Source organism: Sinocyclocheilus anshuiensis, unplaced genomic scaffold (assembly GCF_001515605.1).
Source record: "Sinocyclocheilus anshuiensis isolate Anshui unplaced genomic scaffold, SAMN03320099.WGS_v1.1 scaffold52, whole genome shotgun sequence".
NCBI lineage: Eukaryota > Metazoa > Chordata > Actinopteri > Cypriniformes > Cyprinidae > Sinocyclocheilus > Sinocyclocheilus anshuiensis.
The window spans coordinates 573,049-594,983 of NW_015554055.1; the positions used below are offsets into that span (position 1 = coordinate 573,049).

At 35.9% G+C, this 21,935-nt stretch overlaps 1 protein-coding gene across 1 annotated transcript in view; it reads right to left on the reverse strand.

Annotated features, from left to right (window-relative positions):
* LOC107668504 (connector enhancer of kinase suppressor of ras 1-like) overlaps positions 1-19,434 on the reverse strand; it is a 38,435-nt gene extending 19,001 nt beyond the window's left edge. Inside the window, exons 1-4 of the mRNA XM_016460391.1 lie at positions 19,404-19,434; positions 8,899-9,056; positions 7,206-7,408; positions 6,989-7,073 (exon numbers count right to left, since the gene is read on the reverse strand). Coding sequence (XP_016315877.1) covers positions 6,989-7,073; positions 7,206-7,408; positions 8,899-9,056; positions 19,404-19,434 — 477 coding nt within the window. The remainder of the gene's footprint in view (positions 1-6,988; positions 7,074-7,205; positions 7,409-8,898; positions 9,057-19,403) is intronic.
* Positions 19,435-21,935: the final 2,501 nt, after the last annotated feature.

The window sequence follows — 21,935 nt, forward strand, 5'->3', positions numbered from 1 at the left end:
GAGCAAAGTAAGAGGTAAACCATCAGTATTGTTAGGGCAAGAATCACTATTACTACTTTTCATATTGCTTGTCAACTTAAGCTTAACATTCAATTATGTATATTATACAGCATGTATTTTATAAATATGTGTGTGTTACATATTTGACCCTGGACCACAAAACCAGTCATAAGGGTCAATTTTTTTGAAATTGAGATTTATACATCATCTGAAAGCTGAATAATGAAGCTTTTCACTGATGTAGGGTTTGTTAGGATAGGACAATATTTGGATATGATGCAACTATTTGAAAAAAAAAAATCAAAATATTGAAAATCGCCTTTACAGTTGTCCTTAGCAATGCATAATACTAATCAAAAATTAAGTTTTGATATATTTACAGTAGAAAATTTACAAAATATTTTCATGGAACATGATCTTTACTTAATATCTTAACGATTTTTGGCACAAAATACAATGTAATTGCTACAAATATACCCCAGCGACTTAAGACTGGTTTTGCAGTCCAGGGTCAAATATATGAAATATATAATATATATATATTTTTTTTATTAATAAATATTGTTTAAAAATAAAATCATGAATTTAATTATTTTTATTTTATTTTATTATTTTTTAAATATTTTATTTTAAATTTTATATTTCTTATATTTTTTATTTTACTTTACTTTACTCTTTACTTTACTTTATAACTGTGGTCAGTGAAAATGTGGCCCAACTGGCTAAACAGGAAAAAACTGTTCGGGGTGGGCTATACTGATGTGGGCCAGTAAGCAACCACTTTACAATGGGTTAAAAAAAACTTGTTATGCTAGCATTGTGGTGACAACTTATGCATTTTCTTCAAAAATGTTGTTTAGAAATAAACCCCTCAGTTCCCCTATAAATACACACACAGTTTGGAGTAAAACAATGAGATCTGACAGAGAGTCGGCGATTCAACACAGCAGTGACTGCTGGGATTCCACTTTAAACGAGAGCAATTATCTGCTTTGTTTGAGGTGATTGGATAAGCATATGGTTGTGCTTCCGAGCAGGTGCTTGGAACTAAGATGTGTCGTTGCCATGGAAACAGATGTAAGCGTAAAAGTGAATGAAATGACAGGATGGAATGATGTGGAAGGTCAAACAGGACACACACTGGTCATGTCTTCAGTGTAATTTAGTGTAATATCTTCTACTGTATATTCACACCCTGTCAAAGAAAACTGCCAGAGTGTATTTTTATAGGTCATTATGGTATAGTTCAAGCACAGGTCAGTCATTACTGTTGATTTGAGAGACATCTCACTGATTTACAACAATAAATCTCATCATAATCACATCCAGGAAAAGCAAGGCTAATCTGAATCAGAAACTACATATATTTTTGCAGAATCACCTGTTATTTTTGTTAGAAATGTCTGCTACCATTTGCATATTTGTGTATTTAATAATTTTTTGAATTCAATTATCCTTTGACCTACAAACAACAGTGTAGCTTTGTCACCACCGGGTTAATATATGCCACCATTTTAAAATCCATTTCACAGGATTTTGCAAAATCCACAAAAATCAGCACCGAAAATAGAAAAAATAATTCAGGGAAACTTAAATACAAATACTTAAAGTTGACATGAAATGAAAATTCACAATATTTTCTACATTTTGAAATGTTATTGTTCTTATTGTAAATTAAGTACCCATGCATTTCATTTTTCTATTTTATTTTTATGAAAATGTCATAATTACTAACTACAGACTTCTCTGTTGAAATATACAGGATTTTCCCAATCATTCAGTCTGCTTAAACCTTTTCTCAACACCAATATCTTAACATACGGTCAACAACCAATGTACGTATATAACAAAGTCCTTGTCCTTATGTTTTCTATTTCAATAATCTATTACACTCGGATATATACCACAATACAGAAGAAAATATCTTTTGCTACTTCTGTTTCATTGCTATTTTGAATGAGGTAAGAATGAGAGAATCTTTTGTCTTTTGATATATGTGACCCTGGACCACAAAACCAGTCATAAGGATAAATTTCTCGAAATTGAGATGCATACATCATCTGAAAGCTGAATAAATAAGCTTTCCATTGATGTATGGTTTGTTAGGGTAGGACAATATTTGGTCGAGATACAACTATTTGAAAATCTGGAATCTGAGGGTGCAAAAAAATCTAAATACAGAGAAAATCCCCTTTAAAGTTGTCCAAATGAAGTTCTTAGCAATGCATATTACTAATCAAAAATTAGGTTTTGATATATTTACGGTAGGAAATTTACAAACTATGTTCATGGAACATGATCTTTACTTAATATCCTAATGGTTTTTGGCATAAAAGAAAAATCGATAATTTTGACCCATACAATGTTTTTTTTTTGGCTATTGCTACAAATATACCCCAGCGACTTAAGACTGGTTTTGTGGTCCAGGGTTACATATATTCTGTGCATTGATTTGCACTGGGGTTCTTTTCCCCTTTTTTCTTTGTATGCACACAGCTGAGCAAATGCATAACTAAACGTATAACTGAAAACTAAAAACTTTTGCTCCCTCTCTTTGCCTGTAGCTTACTGGCATTACAAATAACTGCATTTGCAGCTGCATACAATGACAAAAACGGAGCAAACCAAAGTATATAAATGTTCTGTCTCTAGGCAGAGACAAACAGCTAAATCAAATGCTCTGTTAAGGGGTCACAGGCCAGCAGACCTGAAGATACTAACAAAAGATCTGCCTCACATCCTGCATGGATCCATTTACAATTCTCAAATGCATAAACAACACACTTGCTTGTTTTCCTATCATGGTGGGAAATTTCCTACATTTTCTATTGTTTTTATAGTGAGCTGATGATATTTAATATCCCCTAACCCTCACAGAGCCCTTTCTATGTTTTTAGATTGTCAATAAGGCATTTTTAGTATGTTTATTAATCTTGCATCCTATTTTGTACTACCTTCTAGACTGAATTTCCTAGCAAAAAAATATACACATCAAGTCTAGTTTTGTAAACTGAGCATTACTGGTTTTAAACCTCTATGAGGTCTTTATATATCATCTAACACAGGGGTGCCCAAGCTCGGTCCTGGAGGGCTGGTGTCCTGCAGAGTTTAGCTCCAACCCTAATTAAACACACCTGAAGCAGCTAATCAAGCTCTTACTAGGCATAATAGAAACTTCCCAGCAGGTATGTTGAGGCAAGCTGGAGCTAAACTCTGCAGGACACCGGCCCGCCAGGACTGAGTTTGGGCACCCCTGATCTAACATTAACCACATAGTAAGTAAACTAAACTCTGAACTGAATTTAGTCACTCTACAGAAGAGACGACTTCCAAAATTCCATAAAACAGACTGTTTATTAAATAAAATAACCATTTCCTCCCAGCTAATATTATACAAAGAAATTCTGAAGCAACTTCAGTCTTGTAAACATTAAGGGAAAAATATATTCAAGGTAAAAAAGATAAAACAAGGACACACAGTACCTCTGTCTGATCGACGTGACCTTTTCTGCTTAATCCACTGATGTATTTCAGTACTGTGTGTGCATGAATTTCCTTTTGCACCCTCTCTCACTCTCCACCTCTTATCTCTCTTTTAATTAATCTATCTTTCACTCCCTCACCTCTCCTTCTTTTTAAGTTCATTACTCCTCTCTCTCTTTCTCGATAAATTCATTGGCTGACAGCTAATTATTCCACACTCCCCGGGCAGCGCTGCCAATACATACAAACACACCAAAACACTCACAGGTGCAATTATATCTCTGATAAAAAGTTTCCCCTTCATATCTGGGTTGACCCCGGAGACACTGAATATTTGTTCATCTGTTCATTAAAACCTCAGCACCACCAGTGAGCAAGACACAGTCATCCATGTATGACACACTAGTATCACCAGAAAGGTTTGCTTGACATGATGACCTTTGACTTCAGGTGACGTGGTTTCTATAAGGATCAGAGGCCCACCTGTCCCCTAACACCTGTTCTAACACTCACCTTCATGGCTTCAAATGTCAGAAACTTATTAAAACGTAAGCAGGATGAACACAGAAACCTTTAGACTGAACTGAGTTGAGGGTTCTGACCTCAATCAGATGTGAGCTATTTTGACTTATTTATCGGCTGTAATTTAATATACATTTTCCTAATTTTCTAATTATGTATATATAGACATTATTGTTCAACATTTTGGGGTCAGTAAAACTTTTTTAAAGAATAATTTTTTTTTATACAACAAGGATTCATTAAATTGTTTAAAAATTACCAAAAATAATTCAATACTGTTACAAAAGATTTCTATTTCAAATAAATGCTGCAAATGTGAAAAAAAAATCCCATTTTCCACAAAAAAGTGACTGTTTTCGACATTGCTAATAATAAGAATGATTTCTGAAGGATCATGTGACACTGACAAGACTGGAGTAATGGCTGCTGAATATTCAGCTTTACAATCACAGGAAAAAAATTACATTTAAAATATATTAAAATAGAAAACTTATTTTTCAGTAATAATTAATAATTCCCCATATTACTGTTTTTATTGTATTTGATCAAATATTGATCAAATAAATGCAGTCTTGGTGAGCATAAGGGACTTGTTTCAAATGCATTAAAAAAATGACTGACACCAAACTTTTGAACGGAAATGTGTAACATTAGTATTTTCACTGGTGGTCTTTTGGACTTTTGGACCCCAATGTATGCATGAATGATTATGTAAGGATTGGTGATCCTGAACAACTGTCAGTTTGTACATTAACTCTTCTCTTACTGTTGCCATTCTTACATGAAAAAGTTCCTGATTGCTGCACAAGAAAGCATTTGCACTCATGATACACACACAATACTGTTTGTAGAGTAAACAGGAAGTATACAAACAATGCTTTTAAACTGGAAAAGATGCCATCAGCTTTAGGAAAGTGAACTCAGTGACAAAACAGAAAGAGAGAACAACGTTCTAGTGATTTAATCTGTGTTTGTGTGTGTGTCTGTGACAGTCGACAGAAAGAAGCTGATAGCATCAAGTGTCAACATTCTTAGTGCACACATTGCACATTGTTTCTCCATACACGCACAGAAACACTTAGCTTCTTTCTCATTTCCACACTTTCCTTCCCCTCTTTAGCAATGCTGTTTGGTCTCAGAGTGGACGTCTGAGTCACATCATCAACGATCAAACCCTTTTCTTGTTATTTCCCTCTATGAGTACACAAACAGCACCAAAAAGTCATTGAAACTTTTAAAGCGAACATGAAATCTGCAAGAAACATTAAGCAAATGGTTCAGATGCCTTTTGAATGATAACGCAAACCCAAATCTTGAAATAGATGCTATCTGATTTCCAACGACACTGTGAGTATGTCAACATGTTTTATCATTAGCATGTGTGTGCATGTGTTTGTGGGTGTTAGTTTGCACCCAAGTAAAGGTGACTGTTAAACTTGTGAACCTTTCTGGGTTAAAGTATGTCAACTTAATGAATGGTAGAGACAGAAAATAAGCAATCAAAACTTATTAAAGTGTAAAATTATCAATGAATAGAAAAACAAACCTTACTGTTCCAGGTCCAGATGAAAGATTCTTCTGATGAAGTGAATATCATGTGACCTTCTCTCCTGTATGCTCACCACAGGTGAATAACACACGACCAAAGTGTCTTTCAGTTCTCATAGTCTGACTTTTAATGCCCGCCCCCTCTCCCTCTCTCCCCCTCTCTCTCTTTCTCGGACAGCCTTAGCCCTCTTGAGTCCAGTGAATAAGTGTAATGAAAACCATGTGTTTGTCAGCATTACAAATTATTGTATCAGGCGTAGAACAATTTTTCAAAAATAGGCAGCATGGACAGATTTAAAAATCACCAGAACCTCTATTTGACCATGATCACTTCAGCCACTACAGACTCAAACATTTTCCCTCTACTGTGGTATACAGCGAGATATGGCAGATATTTCCAATAAAAAATTGACTTAAAGGGGTCATGACATGGATTTTTTAATTAATATGTTTCTTGAGGTTCACCTGTAATGTTACATTTTTGGCAGAGAAACCCCAAATATATATGCAGAAAAATTATTATTTTCAACCCTCATTTTGCCCCTCTGTCAGAAATTATCCAATTTTAGGGGACGGCTTCTTTAACATCATTGCATAGTAAATATTACCAATGACTCCTCGCTATTGCATGTAAGTGTTTTGAAAACATTATCAATATAAAAAAAATATAAAAGACAAATATTATGAAATTGTTAAATACGGTTTGCGATGCAGCTGCTGTCAGATCCAATACAGTTGGCTGCTTCATCTTTCAACAAATTTCTGTGCGAACTCTCCATTACACTGCGCCTCATTTACAAAACAATCTGAGGTAAAATGCACAGAACAAACATATAACAATTTGACGCAATCGGAGATTCCATTAAAATAAACTATCCACTTGTTCCTGACGCTGGGATTCTTCTGAGGTCTGTACAGAGACGCAAACAAGCTGTTTTAACAGGACGTGTCAAAGCGAACGTTCCTTATACTGTTGTAGGAAGACTCAAACGCATGGACTATATATGATATATAACTATTTGTTGAAGTCTTCCACTGGAGGCATTCATATGCAAATGTTTTTGCCCGTGTGACATCACAAATCCCACAATATCCAAACGATATTGCCAATTATATCTGTTTTTGGAGCTTAAATAAAATGCTTTGTTTATAATGAAGATGACGTTTTAAGATATGAAACTTGAAGGATTTTTATGGTATAAAGACCTCTCGTATGTCAAACAGCAAATTGACTTCTCATGTCAAGATCCTTTTCTATTTCAGTCCGTTACTCACACAAAGTTATTGCATTATTGTAACTCTGAAGCTTGACAGTCACCGCCCCATTCACTTCCATTTTATGGAAAAGAGCAACTTAAATACTCTGTAACCACGTAAACAATGACAATTTTTGAGTGGAACCTCCTTTAAAGCACTGTAACAAGAACACACTCACCTTATGCACTGTAATGTCCAGATCTTTACACAGAGTGGCAACTTTCTCATTTGCTGTGTATCCAGTCTGCTGTGCAAATTGATACCTATTAAAAAAGACATACACATTATGACTGAGAAAGAATGAAACGCCACAACACTACTTCATGTGCAAATTCACTGCCTGTATATTAACACACAGGTAAACATCACTCTGTGGTTCAGGCTGTGATTCTCACCTATTCAGCAAAGACACAAGTCCATTGGATGCTGTGATCACATCCACCACCGCCTGCAGCACCTGTTGTGACAGCTTGGTGGCGCTCTGTCCATCATTGGTATTGACACGCCAGCGCCCCTGTATGCTCATCTGCTGAGTGTGAGCCACTGCACGCAGTTTCTCTGTCAAACTGCGCAGATTGTCACCCCCAACACTGTATGTCTGCGTAGACACAAGAAAGAATATGTTAGGTGCCAGAGATGTGTATTTAAAAGTTGATCTACTTTTAATTTTACAAGGCACTCTAAAAATGTGGCAAAAAATGCGAGCGCAACAGTAAAACATCTAGCGTTTACATAGAAAAACAATAGACCCTTTTTACAGACTGTGATGATGCATTTCCACAGTTATTAACATTGTAAATCTAGCTTTTAAGTTTTTTTTAAACTGCATGTACATCTATAACACTATACTTTGCTTTATACTATCTTGGCATTAAATTACAGAAATATTCTCTTTATCTCTTTTGACTAACATAATCAATCTCTTGATATTTTTTCCTCTTGAAAAGTCACAGAAATGCTATCGTGGATTTTTTTCTTTTGCTGTTGCTAACAATATGAACTCAGAAAACGTTTACCCAACTATGATGACTTCTGTGTTCTAAATAACTCAAAGGACAAATAACCAACATTTAAAAGATAAATGTGCAATATTTATACCTCACTTTTTCACTTACTATGTACCTTTCATCCTACTCTGAAATGTCATGGCATATTTCCTATCCTACAAACATACTTTCGACCTCAGCATAACTAATGTCCTCATATCCCACCAAAGCCTGATCTGCCTTTGGTCCACGCCTTGAAAATTTTAGGTTTGCTAAATAAAAAAAAAAATGTCTTCTTTAAGCCTGAATGTGCTGTTACGACACACACACAGGGAGTCCTGGCACCAACAGGTCCACATTAATCCTCCCAGCGGGCAAAACATTTACAGCACATGGAGCACATCCACTGTCAGCTCAGGGGAAGCTTCAGTCTACCAGCCAGCAATCAACATATTTATGATCTGAAAATGAAGTGAAATGACTGTACTATTTATTTCTTGAAACCACACGTAATGCTCACTATAAATCCATGATATTGCACAGCTAAGATGACTGAAGACAAGCATGGAAGTGGAAACGGTTTCAAAAAATAGGCCAGACACTTGTGGAAGAATGTTCCCTGAGATTTGGCTGGAGTTTTGTTAGTGTTACAGGCCTCTGAGAATACAGCTTAAGTCAGCAGGGTGAGTAACTCTCACAGATGTAATGACATTCACAGACAGAGAGAGAGATGGTATACAGAGCAGTTCAGTCACAGACTAATGCTATAAGTGTATAAATAATTATTTTAGTCTTACAGCATTCCTCACCTCTATAACAGAGGCTCTAATATGGGTAGCAGACAGGCATGTGCAACACAAACGCTAACAAAAACTCATACAGAAATATTTAATATCAGGTTATAAAATAACAGAAAGTTATTATTACAATACAAATACACCCAGAATTCACAAATCACACACTTAAATACAAACTTTATTTTCTTTATAACACTCCATTCAGAAGTGTTGTTCTAAATAGACGCTAATAAAAAATAGGCTAAAAAAGATTAATGCACACACACACACACACACACACACACACACACACTCAAGGGTCCTACCAAAGCACAGAGTTTTTCCACAGCCTCCAGTATAAGCTCCTGATGTCCGATTTTATGCACTCCAAGTTTCTCCAGTTTGGTAGATGAAAGATGCAGCAGATCTGAGCCAGAGAGGTGCCATTCAGAGAACGAGTACTGTTGTAGAGGAGCATCCAGACCTGAAAAATGCACAGATATATGACACAAAGTTAAATAAGAGTAAACAGCACAGAGAAATTTAAGTTCATGAACAGTTCAAATTAAAGTGAGAATTGAAGTTCATCACAGTACCAAATGTTATCATCAATCATAATATAAAATCATGTACGTTAAAATCATAATATAAATATTATTACAACAAAATATTATGATGATAATATAAATATTATTATATATACACACTACCATTAAAAGTGTGGGGTACTATTTTTTGGATGCATAAAATCTTTCAAAAACAAAAGTAAAAGCTTTTACATAATCACAAAGGTTTTCTATGTATGTACAATAAATGCTGCTCTTTTGAACTTTATATTCATTAAAGAATAAATATAAGCATATTAAATTTATAGTTATAAACATATTAAGCAGCACAGCTGTTTTCAACACTTATAAAAATAAGAAATAGTTATTGTACACAAAATCGGCATATTATAATAATTTCCGTGACCCTATAGACTGTAGTAATGGCTACTGAAAATTCAGCTTTGCCATCACAGGAATAACTTCTATTTTAAAATATATTAAAGCACAAAACAGTTCTTTTAAATTGCAATAATATTTCCCATTATTTATATTTTTCAGCGTATTTTTCAGCAAATAAAAGCAGCCTTAGTGAGCATAAGTGACTTCTTTCAAAACCATAAAAAAAAAACTAACCAACCCTAAACTTTGGGTGCATTTAAAAATTGCAATTGATGAAAATTATATTTGACCCAAGTAAAATACAGAAAGAAAACATTATGTCAATAGGTAGTTAGTACAAGTAGAGAGACACCAACACATTATGAATGAAAGGAAACAGCTATATGAGGAGCTCAAATACAACCCACTGATCAATCCACACATACACAAAAACTATTTCAATAGATCCATTATAATGGAAGGAAATGAGTGGCCTAGCATGAAGAAGGTGCCCAGGAGGCATCTGGGTCCTGCACACTGAAGTTGTGCAGCCAGCTGTTGTTGAAAGTCATGTTAAAACACACATCTGCTATGTATTTACTATAGGAAAAAGCACTTTAGAACCCCTATGTGACACAAGTTTCTGTTGTTAATTTTGGAATGAACAAGGTAAAAAGTCCAGTTGAAGGTACTAGATGGATTCTCGTCAGCACATACTTACTGTAAATGACTGTATACTGTGACACTCAATCAGTGAACACTGATGATTTAAGCTTATTTCTCTGAGCTGGTAAAATACAAAGATTTTGGGCCCTGAAGAAAATTTATTTGTGTAAGATTTTTACGCAACTACACTCTAAAAAATGCTGGGTTAAATATAACCCAGCGCTGGGTTAAAAAGGGACAAACCCAGCAATTGGGTTGTTTCGACCCAGTGGTTGACAGAGATGTCATAACTGTCGGAGACTATTCTCTAATCTAGATTCATAAGACATGTACAGTATTTTACTATAATTGGTTTAATTAAACCATATAAATTAATAGCAGGGAATATAAAGCTTTATCACATTTTGCTTTGATATTTTTATTCAGCCTTTAGAGATCTCATAAGACACAACAATGTCCAACATTGTACAAACACAAACAAACAAGTGAGATAAGGGGCTCTATGCTTCTGTCACAGTCTAATACAGTAGGTTCAGGGCTTTAACAGAATCCTAGTAAAAGTACAAACACATAATTAGTCTACATTCATAAAGTGCACATTCTAATATTTTCATTATGAATTAATTATGCTTGTATTTTAGAGTATATAAAGTGTTATAAATAACTAATTGCTTCTTTGAACTCAAAGGCTAGGAAAATTCATGTTAAGATCTGTTTTAGGAAAGAACTTAAAGTAACATTATAACACTATTCACTATTAATTAGCTGCTTATTAACATGCATATTACTAGAAATTGGCTGTTTATTAGTATCTAATGTAGGGCTGGACAATAATTCAATATCAATATGTATCGCGAAATGCCTTATTCTACATGACCATATGTAGACCATATTACTTACTATCAGTATGCAGCAAATTAGGAGTTTATTGAGGGAAAACTCTTAGTTAATAGTGAATATGTGTTACCAAAACGTATTTTATAAAACAAGCAAGGAGCTTTAATATTATGAAAGAAGTGTGGAATTCCTTTGTTTTGTCCAACTGTGTGAAACTGCTGGATTACAAAATTAGGGTGAAGATCTTATTGGACGTTTTAAGATACAGATTCAAAAACACACATATTTTGGGTGGAGGTGTTTTAAACGCATAATAGAAAACACCAGGGCTAGTTAGAATGCCAAAAGAGTTGTATCTCAGTCACTATGAGAAAAGAGCTGTATCTCAGTCACTATGAGATTTTTAATTGAAGTCCAAACAAACAAACTTGTGTCTTCTCTCTACTTCTCTCTTGATGTCAAACAACCTGTTCAAAACCCTCTTAAATTCATTCAAAAACTTAAAATCATTTTTGTTAATTCTGCCCTGCAAACTTAAATTACAATATTTTACAATATGTATATAGTATTAAACATGCAGGTTCATTGTTTCGTATTTCAAAACCATTTAAAGTTTGCTGAAAGTCCTGTTTAATGGCATGATGAATTGTGACAACATGCCCCACTGTTGGCGACATTGTCATAACATCATGTGTTCAATGAACTATATCTTTTTTTTTCTGGGCAATATCATTCAAAACTTTCAGTAGCCAAGGCTTTTAGTAGACAAATCAAAAGATAAATATTCACTGGACTAAAAAGTCAACTATTCTCCTACTTCACAGTATCAAGCCACGCATTGTTTAGGTGATGTGTGTAAACGCAAATACATTAAAAAAAAAACATGATCTATTGTTCAAACCTCATAAGACATGTCTCAGAAGCACCATGCAGTCTTGGCTTCACTGAGCTCTGTCATTCATTCCTCCCATACAGATCCAACATATTGTAAACAGAGTGCGTCTCTCTCTGTAGTTTTAGATGCTTGTGCAATAAGGCAACATCGCAGAAACCATATGATTCAGAACGGATATGGAGTAGATGATAAAAGAGCAGCCGCTTCAAAAGCAAAGCAAGTGTATGATTTGGTTTGCATTCTATTGAAGCGGATAGACGCGGGCAGGCACTGAGTGGCCTTATGAAATGTATCCTTGAAGCTCTTGAACTCTTTGATAATAGTTTTACTGAGTTATGGCGGTGTACCGGACCTGACGTGGATTATATTATTCAAAATCCTTTGTTCTCAACCGGACTCCACTAAAGATTCGTGAGCAACACAGTGTTCGAAAAGGTTGCATTTCGCTGTCACTATAGTCGCAAAAATTGATGTATTGTCGTCGCCCAGAGCTATATATTAAATTGTAGGCTATATATACAGTATATGTTATAGCCTTTCCAGCTTTATCCGCATACATACAGTACACTACCGTAAAGTGATATAGGCTACTAGCAGACCTTAACTGCCTACTTTTTTTTTTATTCTGTTGCAAAATGTAAATATAGCTATTATCGCCTAGCTCTAATCTGCTAAATGCAACAATAAAGGCATTAAGACTGATAGTATAAACATCAACATCATTTTCTGCTAAGCTGCTTTGAAAGCAGTGTGTATTGTTTGTGAACAGTGCCATATAGATACACTTGCTTTTTTTAGAGAAAAGATTTGGCTGATATAATGTTTTCATTTAATTAAACATTTATTTCGTACCACATTCATTAGAAATTGACCCTTGGCCTAATTTCAAACTGTATTGGTTCTCAGATCTCAATTTAATTTAAGTATAAATCTAGACCTGAGACCCATGAGGCTTTCTTCCTCCCTCTTAAACTGCAAGGAAATATTCAAATACCATTCAATCTTTTGCATGTCTGAGCACATAAGGTTCTTCATGTTGACAATTGTAAATGTAAGAAATGAGATTCCCTGTTTTTATGTATAAAAGAACCATTCTTAAGTATAAAACAACTATACTATTTACAGATTCAAATATATTTGCATTAATGCCTATTGCTTTATGACTCCGCTTCTCTTAAGTAAACAACGTTATTGATGCACGCTTTTATTTAGATGTTGACTTCTAACAGGACCTGATCCAATCCGTGTTTTTCATAATTAGTGTTTGCTGGATATTTTTCTCAAATTGGCTGCTAAGAAAAGACTAATTATGCAATGCAGAAGCAAATGAATTCACACCTGGCAGAAAGACAGAGTGAGGACACTGATGAACGTCGTGATGGCACAAGAAATGCATATCTGCAACAAATCAAGCACATTCTCCCTCTTACACTCTTAGAGAAACTGTGCTGTTTCATTTTAATCTACATTAATGGATTTAAATGGGCTGTAAGGTACTTTGCCAGTTTTGGTTTTGCATAACATTTAAAAGCAACTGTATGGTGTGTTTTGCATGCAAAATATGTTTAATGCACAAGATGGCTCAAAATATTTTGGAGGATATTTTGTATTTAGGAGACTCATTACGTTTTCTGCCTCTCTCTAACATATTTAGAATGGCATTACCTGTTTGAATAAAGGTATGCAGTTTTATACTGTGCACAGTATGTGTAAAGATTACCCAACTACATTTGCTGAAATGTGCAGCATACAACCCCAGCCCAATGCACTGAATCCCACAATGCAATGTGCTCAACTTGATATTCCATTTCCAGAGTGATGAATGAACTCAAAACTTGCCATAACATAATATAACCCAATCTCATTAATGTGCGTTTCAATGGCACGATTTTCTGTTTTCTGTTTCTATTTGGCAAACTATTTATAAGCAAAAGTGGACTTTGGCGTGCATATGATATGCAATTGGTAGGTTTAGGGGTGTGGGGTAGGTGCGTATTATATATACACCAATATGCATGCACGTCAAACACATGCATATCGTATGCACGCCAAAGTCAGTTTCTGTGTATAAATAGCACGTAAAATAAAAAAAAATAATTGTGCCATTGATATACGCATTTTCATGAGACTGGTGTTAGATTTTGCTGTATTTGGCTGAGCAGTATGGGTGGCTCGCCAACGTACTAGATTTCTATAATACATAAAATAAGTAAGCTTGACCAAAGTTCTTGTGGGTAGAAGAATTTATTGAAGGTAGCAGTGTAGCAGTTCTTCAGCAGTAATGTTAGCATTTCTTCCTTCAAACAATCTTAACGCAAGGCACTGTCTGTGAGACCAGACCTTTATACCTGGTAGCAAATGTGCTACAAACATTACAATAACACCTCATGGAGAGCCAATGATAGTGTAACCTCATGATGACCTGATAGGACCTCTCCCATGGACAGCCCATGATGCATTGACCTAATGCTGACCTAATGGGCTAATTGCATGGGCCATTTGGGCCACGGCACAGTCACAATGTAAATGCATCTGACTAAAGATACACATAATCAAATGCAGATACTTCATTTTTGGATATAGCCCAACCCTTAATTCATTATTTAATTGGTTTGTCAACAACATTTTCACACACAATTTGAATTAAAAATGCAAAATAGTCACATTTATTTTTGAAATGATAACTAGGTAGTGCTCACTGAAATGAAAATGCAACAGTGATATCATGTAGCACATTGTTCTTCTCTATTGTTCAGTATGCAATATAGGCCTACTGGTACTCCATTCTAAATGTAGTCACATCATAAAACAAGCAAAACTATATTATATATAATTACATATTTTATGCTGCCTGCATGAGTGTATCCTGCCTGCTACATCCATTGTGTACTAATTTGTCATCTGACTGAATTATACTTTTCTTTATTACAAGAACAGTCACTCTAAAGCGGTCTGAGGAGTGCCTCAGTACACAAGGAATGCTCATATACACAATGGTGATTGCTCATAAATCTTCAGGGTTTAAACCTAACCTTTATGCCATATGTTGCAAACTAGTACTGTATACTGCCTGTTACAACAAACAAGAGACCCACTGCATTGGAGAAATAGTATGCTAGCTAATGAACTGTCTATAAAATGCAAATATTGGGTATTAATGCATAGATTATTTACATACTATACACACCACATGCTGAATTTATTTCGAATGAAGTGGTGTGATTTAGTGTGCATGTTCAACTGGCATTAAGCCATTCAGAACTGCCATTAAGATTTTCATGCAGTCCAGTGATTGTTCTGCCCACAGCAGCTCCGTGGCTCCTGCAGTCTGCTGCATGCTTCGTTTCACACCCACACACACCTCCTACTGATTGTCCAACAATTCACATGTGTGTAAGGGTGTGTGTGATGTAGTGTGGGTGGGAGGCGGGCGGACATCCTGCTGAATAGTCTGTGTGTGTGTGGAGTTTGGGAGGGAGGCACATTGTTGTAGTTATTCAAGAAATAATAGCGAGCATATGCAAGGCTATTGTATGTATGTGTGCATGTTGGGTGAGGGGTTTTAATTTTGGCATGTCTTAATGTAATGTGCACCTCTGCAATGTAATGTGTTAAGTATGAGTCATCTTCCCATGATGCTGGAGCGTGATCCAGACAGGGACTCCCTGAGGTCATTGGGGGTGAAAGGATGCAGTTCTTTGGCTGGAAATCAGATCACAGCACCAAGTACACACACAATTACTCACGAAGGAAGTGCAGGTTATTCCTAGGCAGCCTTTTTTAGGTCAAATAAATGCTACATAAAATCCCTGCAGCAAATAGTGTCAAAGTTTTTGCTTAATCATTGACACAAATATTGCAAGTTTAATTAAACTAAACTGGAATTCATAATTAAGTCTTATATATGTATGTGTGTGTGTGTGTGTGTGTGTGTGTGTGTGTGCACTTACATATATAAGGTAGTAAAAATTAAGATTAAAATACACTTTGAAAATTAAATTAACATAAATGAAAAATCAAATTAGATTAAAATAAATAAACTAATAACATAGTAAAGAAAGACATCTTTATACATGTTGCATACATGTTTAAAAAATTGAGCTGCATTTTAGACTGCTTTTAGCTTGATAATTAATAAGTTGATTAATTCCAGAGCAACAAATTTGATTATTTGAGCAGGGAAAAAACAACAACAACAACAATCAACAAGTGTTAATCATCAAGAGTGTTCTGGCTGGCCATTATTTCTTGGAGGGCTTTGCATCAACATCAATTACATATACACAAGACTTCCTGTCTGAACACGTCTATCTGTGCACTGTGGGAAGAAGAAGAGTTGTGTTAAAGGGTCCACCAAAGGAGTCCGAAGGAAAAACAGGCAAACGGCCATTAGATTTCATGCACAGCTCTATACAAACAGACAAACAGGCTCACTGATGCATAGCCAAATACTTAAACTATAAGATCTGCACTGTGATATATCACCGGCCTCTAGGTGGCATTATTGAGCACTTATACACTAATGCAATTAGTAATTAAAGGGGTCATATGATGTTGCTAAAAATAACGTTATTTTGTGTATTTGGTGTAATGAAATGTTTATGCGGTTTAAGGTTAAAAAAACGTTATTTTCCACATACTGTACATTATTGTTTTTCCTCTATGCCCCGCCTTTCTGAAACGCGCGAGAATAAAAGTTATGCCTTCTTTCTTTGCTTGAACATTTGGGTGGCGTTATAAAAAAAAGTTTTTATACAGTCTATGAAAAAAAAACACACAGAGCTAATAAATAAATAAAAATTATGTTCTTAATGTTCATGGTTCAAAAAATGTCTCTCACATTTCTTATGACTTTTTCTACTATGGAAAGTATATGTTTTATATAAATGTTATGTAATGTACCCTATTTTATAGGTGTTACATAAAAATATTGCTCATGTCTGAATTCATTCAGCTCCTACTGCCTGTATGCATCTATTGTAGTATTTTAGTAATGTTCAGAATGCATTTTAATCTTTCCTTTCTCCACTTCATTCTTTTCAAGGTCAAACTAGATTAATTTTTAAAGCCTTGACGTTGTAAAACATGGGAAACTGCTTTGGTATGGAACAAGGAATACCAAACCAGCCAAATAAAAAGTACAACATCTTGCATTACGTCTTGAGGTTTCAGGGGTTTTTTTTACCTTTGGATATCTGCTGTTGTATTAAGAGTCTCTTGTGAGCTCTCTAGACTAAATTGCACCTTGCATGGAAAGTCATGGTGTTCACACTGCTCTATAGCCGAGTACTTGCTGTTCTAGCGGATGCTTTTGATTCAAAGAGACTTAGAGTACAGTAATTGTAGAGACGGGCTGGCAGGCAGATTGCCAGGTTCTTACTGAAATAGGCCAAGCTAGCAGTAAAGAGCAAGAGAATCGAAGCCATGGTACAGCTCAGTATGTGCATTTGATATCTGTGTACATAATAGCTGTTTGTACTGCTGCAGCCTACTGAACATACACACACACATACATATACACAACAGAGGGTAATGAGTGTTTGTAATGCCTATGATTTATTTTTGTGAAAAAGATTCATACATAATTGACTTTATGTCCACACTAAGGAATTTTGCACGTTTGTCATTGAGGCCTTAGTATTGACGCCTTTTAAAAATGTCACAGTTTAGCCTGACATAGCCCTACATTATCATTAGTGTATTTGAGTGCCATTAAAAGCATTTTGCGCTTTGTGCCATCATTTGACTTAGTGAAACATGGCCTTCTACCATGCACACTCCATATCCACCCACTACCATCTCATATAGACGACCATTCATACTCTGTTTTAGTCTAGCAACAGATTCACCGGCACGCTGGCAGATGGTCTGTGGTTGCCAGTGGTAACCACTCTCCGTGAGAAGCAACAGTTGCTCTTCTCTGCTCCCTTTGAGAGAATAAAGAGTCAAGAGGTATTGGCATATCGCTGCCTTGTCACAAAATGGGCAAGCCTACAAGACAATTACAATTGACAACATGAAAAAGCAATCCTGGCATGATGGGAAAGGGGATAGGCTACTTGTGCCAGCACTGGGGAATACTCTGTTACATCGATCTCTACTTCTGTTGGTAGTATTTTAGTAAAACATACTTGGTATGCAATGCAATGATTTGCTTTCCCGTGTCCAGTCAAATTCAACTTTTTTAATGTAATGTTTCCTTATGATCAGCTTGTGCCCAACTGATGGTTAAGTTTAGGAAGTTTAACCATTGCATTTGATTACCTACCACGTTTTTTTTTTTTTTTTTGGAAATATACTAGTACGATATTTTTTGAAGTACCATGTTTGAAGCACCTTTGCACATTAATATGGAAGTCATTAGCTATATTGTATACTATATCAAAGTTAATACCGTCACAACAGGATAGGATTTTTTTGAAAGGTAGAAGCTGCAAATATGTGTCATATGAACAAATAACTGCAATAAAGTTTGCCATGTAATTCTAATGAAAATGTTTTAATTTTCTTATAAACGTATTAGATTCTAGAAATTACAATTTATAAATTATTGCAAAGGTACACTACGTAACTTTTGGCCCACTAGCTGTTAAAAAACAGCAAGCGTTTTGTGGAAGAACATTGTTTTGGTTGTGCTTCGGCTCTGCTACTCTCTGCTACGGATGACGAAGGCCTATGTATGCTATTTCCCGCGGAATCCGTCCCGACAGCTTTAATACAAATCGTTAATAGGCTATTGGTTTATTAACGATTTAGTAAAGTACGGACGTGGTTTGGAAGATGGATTTTTTCCCTTTGCGCTCAAACATTTTGCTATTTTTTATTTAAAAAATGACAAAGTGTAGCTTTAAATGTCGCAATTTACGTTTGTGTGTAATTGGCTGTGACCATACAGCTGAGATCGTGCAGTATCAGTAAGTGGCCAGAGAGGGGCGTCAGTAGAGGGGTATAGGAGAAAGGGGCTGGCCGAGAACTGTCTTCAAACCAATGATCGGCTGAAGCTCATGCGCTTTTACACTGTGGATTCGGTTCAGAGCGGAACACACTGACAGCATCAGCTGCTCTTTTCATGTGTCTGCGTGCACACCGATAGTGAGTGTCAGTTGAGAAACCATCGTATTACAATAACATCTTTTATTTCATTTCCTCGGAGGGGACGCGTTTCATCGCCGCAGACGCACGGCGCATGTTCCTCTTAAACCCGAGTCCACCTGTGTGTGAGTGACTGACTGGGAGAGATTTGTTCATTTCCAGGAACGGGGCTGTGCAACTCCTCTTCATCACCGGACCGAGAGGAGAATCCGTCAACGTCATTTAAATAGGAATAACTGCTTCGATTTTTCTTCGGAGTGACTATGCGTGTCCTGTGCAGATTGTGAAAGAGAAAAGTCGCCCGTTTGCTCCTGATCCAAAGGGACAGACCAGGTAGTTCCACAAGGGAATACACGGGCTCGGAAGAAATTCCCGTCAGATTTTGAGTACTTGAGAGAGATAAGAAGGAGCGTACACAATGCCACTTGCTCAACTGGCAGAACCATGGCCAAAAATGGAGCTGGTGCAGTTGGAGACGGAGGTGAGAGGTGGTGAAATCACAGCACTAAAATGAACTGATTTAATGTGTCATCAGGGTTACTCTATCCGTGCCAGAGGTCGACGTATTTGTCACGGGGAGTTCATGAGAGAAACGGCAATCATAAAGAAATGTTATACTTTAAAATAATTGTAGATCACTAAACACTGGTGCAGAGTTCTGCAGGTATGGTTGGCTGTCTTTACTCGATGTTCTTTTGGAGCGCGAGCATGACGCGCCGCGTGAAGTAGCGCAGGTGAGATGTTTTGTAACACTGGAGGGTCATTCCACAGAAGGGTGTCCCACGTAACCATGTGTAAACAATGACTTTAACAATGAGAAGCTATCACTAACCTTTGCTATAACTTATAATATACATGTTCTTTTACGCAAACAAAAATCCAGAAACTTTCTTCATGTGGATACATGTTTTGGCTGGTCTCTAACCTTGTGTTTCCAACCAGATTATTTATCAGCAATGTTATCATCCAGACTCCTGTTATAAACAATTCAATTGAAAACATAAAGCACATATGTCTTTTTAAAAATAATTGTACCTTAATATTTTGTTAGTAATGGATGATTTTAAATACTGAACTCTGCTACTATGATTTTGCACAGTAGACCACAGAATATGTTTAGAAATATCAACAATAATTCTCTTCTACTGACCACCTTACAGGGTCATGGCCTTGGGAACAAGGCTAGAAATGAATAAATGAACTGCAAAACTGTCAACCCTGTTATTATATAAGTCAGCTTTAAAACATACATGCATTTTTTTTTTACATTTGCTTGAGGTTATATAATGAAACTTATTAAAACTTAAGGACTTTTTCAAAATCAGAAAGAAAATTACATAAAAATCTCCTTTTTAAATTTTAAAAAGGCACCAGTTTTGTGGAATGACTGCAGCTTTTAACATCTTTGAACTCTAGTGGAAGAATATTGGTTTTCTTATGTTGTGCTCAGTGAACCAGCTGTTTTCCGTTGTTTCTTGCTGTGCATTTTGTCTTTTCCGGGGTACATGTGAAATGTCAACAAAATCAAATAAATAATACAGAAGTCTAAGGTCATAAGAAACTCTGGGAAATAGTACTTTCTGAATTATTGTGCTCTCTTGAATTTGTGTAGCCAGACTGTTTGTGGTGTGTGGTACAAAACTGCTGTTTTTTTTTAAATGTTTTTTTTATTTGTTATTATTGCTTTAAAACCATCATAACAATCTCAATAACAGCCACATGTTTGTAATAATTCACTGGAATCTGTAGTATAAGATAAACTTCTGTCAGGTTTCGCATTCATACAGTGAGATGTTTTTTTTTTCTTCAAAAGGTTTACATTTCCTTTTGATTTACAAAGATATTTTCAGACATGCTGGTTTGAGGAATCATATCTTTTGATCACATGCACAGACCACAGTGCTAACAGCTCTGAGAGCTAAACTCCTGCTTTATTTCAGTGTTGCACTACAGTAAACTTTCAGCCGTTAGCATTGTACAGCACTGGACTTTGCTTTTCTTCAGCAACTTTGGCTGGAGGTCAAGTTTATGACTACAGGGCAAGCTGAGACAATATGGCCTGTGATGTCCATGATTAATGAGAATGGAAGAAAGACGATTTAATTTCTTTTCTTGCTCTCAGACTAATGCTGATCTCTTTTGAGAATCGCTACAAGAGACATGTTTTATAGTCTTTTGTTCCCGTCATTGTAATCTGTTCAATTTTAAGCTTAAATTAACTTTCTTTCTCCCTTGCCTTCTGGTCGCTCACCCCTTTAATGGGTTCACCAATCAGGCGACAGCAGGTTCCCAGAAGAAACATTTGCTGTACTTCTCAGTCCTTTGAGTGAAATTCTTTCTGGAGATGAGAAAGAGAGGCAGAACTGAGCAGAAATTAATCTAGATTTATCAATTTTGCAGAATAACTGTGCTGATTAGAATCTTGCTACAACATTTCAGCAAGTACCACAAGACTGAAAAGTGCTTCCTGATGTAGTCTAGGCCAAGTAAGTACTATAGGAACTTGATACAACTAGGTACAAACCGCCTGATTTGTATAAAAAATTAATTTCCGCTTCTTGCTCACTGGCAGTTTTTACATACTGCCAATGCTTAAAGGGCCTCCAAACACACATTATGTGGAATTTAACAAGATGCCTGGAAAACTGTCGCCACAGTCTTTGTACCGCCATATAAAGTTCTGGAGGAAAAAAAATCCATATAATCAATAAGCTGGGAAAAAAGTTTTCTTTAGTGAATGTATTTTCATGCACGTTGTTACAGTCCAATTTTAGACATGTACAGTATTTAGCTATATTGCAGTTCCTCATATAGTTACTGGTTGACTGCTTGGCAACTAGAACACTTATTACTAAAAATTTACCCATGCCTTTTGCTACAGATGTGTGAGTTAATTCTTTTTTGGTTTTATTCCAAGCACCTGCTGTTCACCTTTTTGTTGGCTGCC